Source organism: Mytilus edulis, chromosome 9 (genome assembly GCF_963676685.1).
Source record: "Mytilus edulis chromosome 9, xbMytEdul2.2, whole genome shotgun sequence".
Taxonomy (NCBI): domain Eukaryota; kingdom Metazoa; phylum Mollusca; class Bivalvia; order Mytilida; family Mytilidae; genus Mytilus; species Mytilus edulis.
The window spans coordinates 5,213,717-5,226,182 of NC_092352.1; the positions used below are offsets into that span (position 1 = coordinate 5,213,717).

A 12,466-nucleotide genomic window follows, 5' to 3' on the forward strand; every position below is an offset into this window, starting at 1 on the left:
CGTGGCATATGTTCTAGCCTGCAAACTGATAGCAGTATAATAGGAACATATATTGTACAAAAAGAACACGTCTACGATGTCGACTATATAAATCTTTTATGTCTTGCAAAAAAATAATGAATTTGTAGTTTTCATGTTTTTAAATCTTTTTACTTAATTTTGCCTTCTTCTGTTTTGATTCAAGCGCAGAAGGTGGATTTGATATGAATCTATAAAGTAACCAATTGTTTATTTTTTATGCCAATTTCTATCGATGTTTGAGTGCAACACCTTCTATCGTACGTTTAGTTCTTGGTGGATACTTACAAATTAGTAATAGCTTCCATGCTGGAATGAAATATAGTTGATTTTGTCATGTTCTGTTAACTAGCTGTTCATTTTATACATTCAAACTAAACACATAAAAAATGACTAGTATTTTTGATGCGTTTAAAATGTAAAAATTTATGATAATTCAATCCGTATCAAAATCTTTTTAATTACGTGTTTTGTGGACTGTTGATTTTCCTAACTTCCATTCTGTATTCTTTACATGGTGTCTCGTTCTTTTTCTAACGTACGTAAGAGCTTTAATGAATTCTCACCCTGTTACCTTATTTGATTGGGCTATTGTTAAGCTCAGTCAAGTCTAGTTAAGAAAAAATGTCTTTACCAAGCCAGGAACATGACAGTTATTATCAATTCGTTTGATGTGTTTTGAGATTTTGATTTTGCAATATGATTAGGGACTTTCCGTTTAGAATTTCCCAAGGGCTTGGTCTTTTTATAATTTTACTTTTTACAGCATATTTTATTCATAAAAGTAATGATTAATGAGACAAATATCCCCGGTAATCACATGAGGCCGGGTGTCAGAAGCTATAGAGAACTATTCAGTCTTATGTGAACAAACACCATAATATAAATTGTAAATTATGCTAATAGTCAGGTTTACAGCAAAATAATTAACAAAAAACAAGACTGCCTGACAGAAACCATTTAGATAGTAAATATAAATTTGAATTTAAGTTCTGTAGTTGATTGCATGATTGTATCTAGACTTTAATTTACAATATTTGACAAATATTTTAATAGTTTAAATTGATCGAATGTATTAGTTATGCAAAACATCGATAAATATATCTATATTTTCACTAAAAGTTTTGATTTTATGATATTTCATCTAATTTACGTTTTTATTTTGATCGACAAATATCTATATTTTACAAAATTTTGATACATATTGAGCACCAAAAAAAAATGGAATAATGAATAACATTATTAAACATTAATGTGTGAGTTATATTGAATATTTCCAGTCATTTTGAATTGAAACTATATTAGATTTTGTTTTGTTTTATAATTTGACAGTAGTTGCTCTCCTAATACCTTTCCAACTTATCAACAGAGGTTTTCTGGAATGTTATTTTGCTTACCATTAAATTTTCGTAATTAGCCATATGGAAAACCAGATTTATTTTAATGTATTTGCTTACTAAGTCAGTAACTGTAATCAATTATAAAAAAGAAGATGTGGTATGATAACAAATGAGGAAACTCTCCACAAGAGACGAAATGACACCAAACACACATGAACTATGCACAAATTCCAAACCGCCAAATCAGCTGTAAAAAGGCATCGAAATGATAAAAAATGGATTTACCTTTCAAACTGGAAAACTAACGGCCTGATTTATGTATACAAAAAGATGACCGATAAACAAATATATAACAACCGACATTAAGCATGTCATTCATTATTGCCTGCCTGATTGTGTTTTTTGTAGTTATTTTAATCATTTACTAAACACTTTTTTTCCATGTCAGCTTCTTTGATAACTTACAAAACAAGTTGTTTTAACTTGATGTCAAATTTGAATGCTGGGGAAAATCTTATCCATATCACTGGTTGCAAAGAAATGCTAAGCAACATGATACAATTTCATATGAGCATAACCTAAATGCAGATATATATATATATACGGAGTATATATCTTCACGTTGATACAATATTCCAGTGCTTGTATTTTCTCTCATGATTTCCTTGATAAAAGATTGTTGCTCCCAAAGAAACTATTTTACCAAGTTGTCAAATCATCGCATTGTAAAATTTTCAGACGCAATCACGAGTTGATTGACCATTATGGAATATCCTTTTCACAGATAATAGCGGTTATATTCTTAATATCGTAACTTTAAATTATAGTGTCGTCTGCTTTTCCCGAAAGTGACCTTCTGAATTAGACTTATTATCGGAGTTATACTAACATGAGTACGGGTGACACATTTGGAGAGTATCTGCTTACTCTTCCTGAACAATTGAGATTACTCCAAGTTTGTGTTGCTCAGTCTTTTTTGTATTGTGCTTTGTGTATTGTTTTGCTTGTTTGTCTTTTTATTTTTAGTCATTGGACTGTCAATTTATTCGTTAGAATTATCAGTTTAAATGTCCCTCTGGCAATTAATAAAAGTAAAGTTCAAATAATTTGTTTATAAAATAATGACCACGTCAATTGGTTGAGAGTTTTCTCATTTGGTATCATACCAGATCTTCTCCTTTCCTTTAGATTTGACTTTACTGCACACGATTTACACATTACACGGACATATTGGCTGTGTCGCTAGGTTAAACTGTAAGGATCCATTATTTCACGAATAAAATTAATTTATTAGAATATAAATATACATAATGCAATGGTTATCCTGAAATCAGGAAGGTATCGTTCAAATAAATCTTTGCATTATATGTGTAATGTACACATAAATTCTATCAAATTACTTCCGTTTTGTGTTTAAAGGAGGCTCCGTGTTGAAGACCGTGCTTTGACCTATAATTGTTTACTTTTACAAAATGGGACTTCGATGGAAAGTTGTCTCATTTGGTACTCATACCACATGCCGATTTGGAACAGTTTTGAATTAATATATAAATAATTTATTAAGCATAAGAAGGCAAAACATGTAGAAAAAAAACAGCGTTGTATAATGAATGAAAATAATCACACAAATATTGTACCTTCTGCCATAAAGTGCAGATTCTTAGATTCTAACAAATAAATTCTATTTAATATTACAGTAAAAGAGTACTATATTTTGAAGAAATATTCCTGTTGTATATTAATCACCGGATGAATTTGTGACCTAATACTTGTACAGAAAACGTTAATCAAAACGAAATAATAGATTGGGCCGAAGCACTCTAACATTGTAATTTTTTTCAAAATTTAAGAGAAATAAAATGATGAATAAAGTTCAATGATTCTGCAATTATATAATAGATATCAAAGGTACCAGGATTATAATTTAGTACGCCAGACGCGCGTTTCGTCTACATAAGACTCATCAGTGACGCTCAAAATATTTGTAAAGCCAAACAAGTAAAAAGTTGTGCCAAATACGGCTAAGGTAATCTATCTAATATAAGATGTACTATCATCATTATGATCAATTGTCTCCTCTGTAACATCAACCCTCGATATGTATTTAGATCTTGTCTCCTCTGTAACATCAACCCTCGGTATGTATTTAGATCTTGTCTCATCTGTAACATCAACCCTCTGTATGTATTTAGATCGATATGTTTATAACGGAAGCAATGAATTTCTACATACATTTAAAGTAAGTTTGAGCATGTTTGCAATATGAAAATTCTGTCAAAACAAATATTAACATTCCACTTGACAATGTACATAAAAATCCATTATCGTAATAAAACATATTACTCCTCAATAAACGGGTGTAATGGTGTGCATATGCATTTTCGTAGCCACAGTATATGGATGTTAAATTTTAAAAGGACACAAAAGCGTGTAGAGTAATTAAACTTATACAATTATTAAAATCAGATGATTTAAATAACAATCATAAATACAGTGCATAAAAGGCGTAGATTTAACGATAGGATGATTAAAACACTCCACAACGTTAATTAATCGCTGATAATAGATGTACTTCCTCTTGAAGATTCAAACACTTTAAAATTCTGAACTTCAGTCAACCATAATGTTCTTCAAAAACATATCTATTAAATTTTGATTGCTTTTGTATAATTAGGTCTTACAACTCTACCTATTGATTTGGTTATAAATATTTAAATGTTCTTCCTTTTTCTCTTAGAATAGCTATCATCAAAGGTACCATATTTATAATTTTTATAAGCCAGACGCACATTATGTCTACATAAGCCTTACTATTGACGCTCAAATCGAAATTATTAGATTAACAGGAACAAAGTGGAAGAGCATTGAAAATCAAAATATCATTTAAAAAAAGTGCCAAATGTGGTTACGGTAATCTATGCATGGGATATGAAAATCCTTAGTATTTTGAATAATTCATACTTTTGTTTATATGAAATTTATAAAATGACCACATAATTGAAATTCATGTCAACACCGAAGTGCTGACTTCTGACCTGGTGATACCCTCAGGGAAGAAACGTCAACCAGCAGTGGCATCGACCCAGTGGTGTAAAAAGTTACCAGAATTATAAAAAGTAAAATCACAAAAATACTGAACTTAGAGGAAAATCAATTTGAAAAGTCCATAATCACATGGCAATTTCAAATAACAAAACGCATCAAAAACAAGTAGACAAGAACTGTCATATTCCTAACTTGTTACATGCATTTTAAAATGTAGAAAATTGTGGATTAAACCTGGTTTTATAGCGCTTACCCTCTCATTTTGATGGCAGTCTTATCAAATTCCAATAAATTAATAGTCAAAATATGGTTACATCAGTCATCATCGTATAACAATTTTAAAAGGAACAATTTAACAGAACACAAAAACATCTATCTTCAAACACATTCATTGATTTGTGTGTCTGACGTCAGAAAATTTTATACGTCACATAAATTTGTCATTCAATGTGCATGCAAACAATTCTAAAATTTACATAGGCAATGTTAGCATATAGGGTTAAAAAATCAAAAGTATAATCCCTCGTCGGACGCACGTTTCGATGACTATTTATCTAATACTTCGCCACCATTGAAGAAACCGACACATTTATTTTCCAAAATAGCTCGTTTTGTCCTCATGATGTTTCTTTAATTTCGACATAAGCGGTATAGAGATTCCATATGAGAGTTATTTCCCCGCGAGACAAAAGGTTGGGTTAGAAAATATGATACCAAAGAGGGACGAAAGATACCAGAGCGATATTGAGATTCAATATGAGAGTAATTTCTCCTTCTATATTTGATATGAGTGAAATGTATTTGTAACTGGCAAACCATTAGTAATACAGACACATGGTATTTTGATTATTGTGTTATTATCTTAATCATTATAAAAACAAACAAAAATCCCAAAAAGAAAAACAAATATTTGATCAGTAATGAACTACCGCAGTGAATAAATCTGAAATGAACAGAAAAATACCAAAAACGTCGTTAAGATATATTGCTCCGTCTTAAAAGAGCTGACAATGCCAAAAAGAAACATTTCTAACCATTTTTAGTTTCACTTGTCACCTACACATCGTTAGCATTGATTTATGGTGTCTATTTTTGTTATACAATTTCCTTATTCAATTACGGTTTTCACTCTTAAAAATTCGTTTTATGAATTTACAGAAAAAAAGACGATATTTGGTTTTATATTCTTGGTATTATTTTTTTAAAGTTTAAGTTTTTTTCTGTACCTTGTTTTATGAAAACATTATCCTAGCTTTATTTTCCATAGCCAATCTGAATTTTGTACCATAGTATTTTTTATTTATTTTTTATTCGAGTGTCTTTGAAAACATTTTGTAGACACAACACGTGTCTGGCGTAAACAATTGTTATGCTGCTATATAGGATAAGTTTATAAGCTTTATTTTTTACCCGAATTATTATTTAGTCCCGTGGAGGAAATGAGGTTTTATGCTCCGATAAATCTATGTGTAACTTATTATCTATCCATTCAGGAATGTGGTCATCACAAACTGCTTACTGCTGTTAAACATTAGTATTTCGACACTAAACACAATTCAAAATATTCATTCGTTGTTACTTGAGCTGTGAGGATGCAGAAGAAAGTGACTACTGCCTGTTTTGTATGCGCTGATATTCTATAGACAGGTGTATTAGCTTTTGAAAGATCTATCTACATACTCAATAATATAAATGTCATATTTCTTTAACTGTATGTCATTCCTGCTTTGGTTTAAATTAGATGGTGTGGACTGTTTATTATTTGCATACTTTTTTATAGACACTCTTCAAATTTATTTCTTTATATAGATACATACTATATTAAGTAGGGGTAAAATTAAATGTATAAACAATTTGGAGTATGAATTTGTAGGTAAAGTAATAATTTTGTCTAGTTTGAAAAGGTCAAAAATTGGTATGTCTGATCTGTCAAACTGCAAAATGGATCCGCTTAATATAATATTGTTCTTTCCTTTAATTACAACTTTCAGAAATTTCTGTAATTGTGATATAATATGTCTTAATAGTAGTGTGCTACACAGTTAAATCATTTTTGTTGAGAGAATGTTGCGATTATTTAAATTTGCGTTTTTTGTTCAAAACAAAATATTCACTACCAAATATCCCTAAAGGTAACTGGGGAATACAATATGGTCACTCGATCTTCTTCCGACCGGCAGTAAAAAGCTTGCCAAATTGTGGTGTCCAATTTTTGGGAATTTTCGGTCCTCAATGCCTTCAACTTTGTACTCTATTTGGCCTTTTAAAAATTTTTTATTAGAGCGTCACTGATGAGTCTTTTGTTGACGAAACGCGCGTCTGGAGTAAATATAAAATTTTAATCCTGGTATCTATGATGAGTTTATTTGGTTGGCCGGGATGTACAAGTTTGTATCCACGTCCAGTCAGAATGGGGACGTTCAATCCGATGCCACGTGTATAGAGAATGCCACACGTTAAGAACACCTGCAACAACTCTTTAAGGAGTCCGTAGGTGGCCTTTAGAATTTTGGTTTCTATCCCATATATCCTCATTTTCCAGTGGCAGTCCAAATTTTCCCGAGCATTTTTCTCGGATGACCTCTGTAATAAGACCTACCTATTGTATTGATTGTCAATTTGTTCTCGTCCTGTTACTTACGAAATACTGATGGTCTGTTCAATGTGTTTTCTATAAGAATTCTTGTTACTGATTTATAGATATTTTTTTTATATTCTATTGTCTTCATTTCGTGTCTTTTTATAGATGACTGTGTGGTATGTGCTTTGCTCAATGTTGAAGGTTGTACGATGACAAATAGTTGTTACCTTTTACATATATGTCAGTTGGTATCTGGTGGAGTATTGCCTCACTAGCAAACACACCTTATTTTTCCTTTTTTTATATTTTCATCAGTAAATGCTTAAAAAAAAATCACAAAAATACTGAACTATGAGGAAAATTCAATTGAAAAGTCCCTTATCATAAGACAAAATCAAATAACAAAACACATCAAACGAATGGACAACAACTGTCATACTCCTTGGTACAGGCATTTTCAAATGTAGAAAATGGTGGTTGAACCTGGTTTTATACATTTTACGTCTCACTTGTACAATAGTCTCATAAAACTCCGTTACATTTACAACTATGCGTGAACAAAACAAACATAATAAATAAAACAGTCAAAAAATGGGTATAGCAGTCATCATTGTGGTACAATCTTAAAACAAACAATATTACAAAAAAGCACAAAAGCATCTATCAAATTAAAAACACATTCATTGCTTCGCGTGTCTGGCGTCAGAAAATGTATACGTCACATAGGAAAAATTGTGTCGTTCAATGTTAATGAATACAAATCTATAGTTTCACATGGGAAATGTTGGCATACAGGATTAAAATATCAGAAGTATGTTAAAATTAATATCAGAAATAGACCGAGATTTAAAAAAATCTAGAAGTTTTTTTAGAATTTTTAAGAATCCATATATAGTTAATACAATTACGCGATTAAAATAATTTTGACGTTTGTTGTTCAAAGTATTTTCTAATTTATAATAGAACTATAATATAATGACATATAATAGAATAATAACATAATGACGGAGTCTTTTAAAGTACAGAGTCACGTAATAAGAACAAAAGAAAAAAAACACACAAGCATAAACGAAAGACAATGCAAACACACTGACGGGATGTGTAAGTAAATCACCTTTAAATTGTAGCCAAAAAAATACACAAATCAATTATAGAATTTAACCAGATATATAATACAAAAGTTTATAAGAAGTATAACACAAATATTACTGTCAACTTAACTGTGAAATATGAGTCCAATCTTTTATTTTTATCTGTATCCGAAAATCTTCTCGGAATCCAATCTGAATGTTACGTTCACTACTAAGGTCACAATCCTGCATGATGTTGTTTGTAGAATAAAAGTGCCAATCCAAATGCTATGAATACTAATGTCTATCGATGTCTAAGTATAAAAGAACTTGATTGTCTGTATATATTTATATAGAGTTGTCACGGAAATGTCTAGAAAACTCTAGAAATAGAACGTCATAGAAAGTTACAACGGAAGTTTCTAGTTAAATGTAGAAGTTTAAATAACGCATCTTTTATTAGGAACATTCGGGAATCATTATGTAAGTCAAACGGAAAGTTCCAATTATTCTGTAATTGTTCCAATGATTTCTAAACTGCACAGATATAAGATTATTTTGTAAACAACTATCAGGCCACACAACACAAATTAGGCCAACATAAATAAATATAATAATTACAATATCATAACACGAGCCACGTCAAACGGACATTAAAGAAAACAATCAAAATAGCAAAAGCAATATTAATAATAGAACAAAGACAAATGAAGGGAAAATATAGCCCATTGTTTAGATGATAAACAACGTCAGTACGTTGAATCTATACATCAAGACCATCATGCATTATTTGTGAAGTTTATACGGAATAAAGATAAAGGCACTTAATTTTCATTTATTTTAATTCATATATAAATAATAGGAGGTGTTTGATATACATCTATGAGACAAAAAACCAAACGACTTAAATGTATCTCAGAAAATATCTGGTCTCAAAACTTTAATTAAGGGCAAGTCTTTTTTCAACACCTGACCAAAACGAATCATTTATGATTAAACTTTACCCTGTGCCAGTACTGATTGTTTGTGGTACAACAGGATATTTTCATATATTTGGATTATTCACAGGGAAACACCGATATGTACGGTTTGTTCATTGAATCACAAATAATGTAATTTGTGTTTCAATGTTTAGGCTATAAATAATTAAAACAATTACCCTGTTTACAACTGCAGACAATGATCGCACACCAGTATATAGAATTTGAAGTGATATTTGACGTAAAAATTTTAAAAAAAATCGACGAGAAGATGATACAGAATAATTGTCTTCGCTTCTTTAATCAAAAGACTCAAACTTGGGTAAATGATTAAACAAAAATATTTAAAACGTTTCAATACAATTTGTTTTAGGAAAATATAATAAATGGATTTGAACGAGGAGTTATTTGAAATTTTTTATAGACAAGAGAGGGACGTAAGATACCAGAGGGACAGTAAAACTCGTCCGTTTGGCTTTAGTATTCCAGTTATAAAAAAATAATTACTTGAATACGAGAGACAAAAGGGTGGGTTAGGGAATAATATCAAATAGTTTTGTAAAACAAATTTTATTTTGACATACTTAAAATATGGTCGAAATTCCTCAGTATAAAAAGTTAGAAAAATGAAAATAAATGAGTTTCCATACGATATGAATTGTTCTCATTGATAAAGACCATAAGGAGAAATAACATTGCTTACATCAAAGGCATGTCAGCTCTAGTGAATAGTTTTTCATTTTTAATCATACCACATCTCCTTATCTGTAAAGAAGATTTATAAATAAACTTAACAAAACCATTATTCTATACGAATTAGAAACATTCATTTCTCAATATAATTGACGGTGATTAGACAAGATAAGCAGATCCTGCTCTTTAAGTGACTCTCGTCGTGTTTCTCCTATTAAGATAAGTCTGATACCGTAAATGTCTCACAAAAGGAAAGATAATAGTCTTAGAAACATGATCCTGGATTGGTCGTTATCGAACTTGATCTAACTTTAATAAATACATACTTAAATATAAACTTGTGTTGCTGAATCTTCAGATTCTGTGAAGTATTGTGTGGAGTCTTGTAGTGGTTTATTCTGTTTACTTTTGGTCTTGGTGTTGTCGTCCATCGGTCTTATATTTATGAATTGCGATCGTTGCTTGCTTACCTATTTCTAATATCAACGGTAGCATATCGAATTGACACTCAAACAACAGCTACTATATCTTTTATTTGTAGATCTAATAGTTATCTCTGAAGCTGAAATAATATTTACATGGACCCTTTGGTCATCGTGTAATATAGATAGTTCAAGTCCGGATCAAAACTGCCACGGAATACAGACAAGACAAAATGCAACAAACGACACAATGACTGGAGTGATTACTCCAATTAATGATAAAGTTCTAGATACAAGACAATGTTTACTAACAAACGGTAAGTCACTGTAAAAAGTAGATCACGATACAAAAGGAACAATTAAAACACACAAGGTGGGGATAGATCGACAAAACAACGAAGAAAACAAAACTCGAATGTCTATTAAACACTGCATTAACAAAATTAGTCTGAATAACACATATATTCCAAAAACTTGCGGTGATTTCATGTCTTCTTGTATGATAATTAGATCCTGATCAACAATTTGCAGTTGCCGTGTTGAAATGACAGGTACAGATCAAATTGTGTGTATATTTTATTTGATGAACATGAAAAAACATTTGTTCTGAAGAAATAAACGAAACAATCTTCTAAATAGGGAGTTCAACATTTTATTGGATATATGAACTTATAAATATTTTTACTAGTATGTACATTTTTAAGGTGCCTTTTCTCTGTTTTGATCATATGGGTTTGTTAATGAAAAAATACAATATAACAAACACATTAAAAATATGATCTTATTTAACTTATATCAATATAATATAACAAAATTCAGTTAATCAGTCCAATGTTTATACATGAATATTTGTTATGATTTTTTTCTTCTTTCATTAAATGGATTTTAGGTTTTTTTCTGATAAAGGAATTGTTTTATACAAAAAGTCCAAAAAACATTTTTACTTTCACTATTCTAATACAGAACGACACTCAAACGACTTAAAAAATCAAAAGATATACGTAAGAATTGACGACATATAGTGTTTAGCAAAAGGTGCTTAATTAAAATAATGCACTAAAATACAGTTATACTTAACACGGTATCAATAAGCTACAATTAACAAAGTGTCAATACGAAGCACTTGAACGGGATCGTAGTAAAAATGATCAAGAAAAGAAAACAAAAAATGTAACAAAATGTTGCTGGAACATGCTATCTGCTTTAACCAAATGCTTATCAAAACCCGGATGAAGTAATAAGGGTGGGAAATCTAGAACAAGACGTGATCAAATGGGTACAATTAGAGATGCCTCTCATTGTATGCATTGAAACAAGATTTGTTGGGTAATACAAGTTGTGTCCCTTTTAACAGTTTTGGTAATTCTGTACTGAATAAAACGTCTAATGTATATATGTAGGACTCTAAAGTGCGATGGGGACACAAAAGCACGATGGTCTCGCTAAAGTACAATGGTCTACGCCAAACTACGATGCTTTTATACTCTAAAGTGCAATGGTCCGGGAAAATATAGACGCAAAAACGTAGTTTGATTATGATGTTAACAGTCGTTTATACAAACTAAAAATTGAACACGTTGGAAGATAAATTACAAATATTTTATAAACACCTTCAAAACCAAATGCCATTGACTAAATTAATTTAAACCTGATCGTGCTTTGTCGGCTGAGGTAAATTGTGGGGGTTTTTGTAACAATTTCACTACTAGTATATAGATACAAACGTGTATTCGCATGAATATCATGTATGCTGCTTTTGTTGGAAGCGAACAGATATAAATTTAAATAATTGTTTATGTTGCAGTTTACTTTGCAGTTCACGTTTAAATATTATCGATTTTATTGGATAGAAACGTCGGTAAAATAAAAGTACTTGTTTTCATGCGTGAATAACATGTTTGTGTGGTCACTTTGAAAAAGAAGAAAAGTCAGCGAACATCGCCTCTCCCTCTCTCGTTTACATTAAAGCTTAAAAAAAGTGTTCCGACAATAATCTAATTTTGTAATAATTAATGATAGACTGTGTAAACGGCAATCTACACCAATTATCTTTTGTAAGAAGACTATTTTTTAACCTCGATGTTTTAATCCCTCAAATCTTACCCTTTTGGTCCATCGCACTTAAGCGAGATATACCATCGTACTTTAGCGAACAAACAACCATCGCACTTTAGCGTGAGACACCATCGTACTTTAGCGTAGACCATCGCACTTTAGCGTGATAATCGCACTTTAGAGTATCATCGCACTTTAGAGTACCATCGCACTTTAGAGTCCTACATGTACATATATATTATACCGATACTTACGTCAGCAA

At 30.8% G+C, this 12,466-nt stretch overlaps 1 protein-coding gene across 1 annotated transcript in view; it reads left to right on the plus strand.

The window, feature by feature from the left end:
- Positions 1-12,466, plus strand: part of LOC139489405 (uncharacterized) — a 51,931-nt gene that overhangs the window by 3,119 nt on the left and 36,346 nt on the right. Inside the window, exon 2 of the mRNA XM_071275722.1 lies at positions 10,269-10,466. Within this exon, the coding sequence (XP_071131823.1) occupies positions 10,269-10,466 (198 nt within the window). The remainder of the gene's footprint in view (positions 1-10,268; positions 10,467-12,466) is intronic.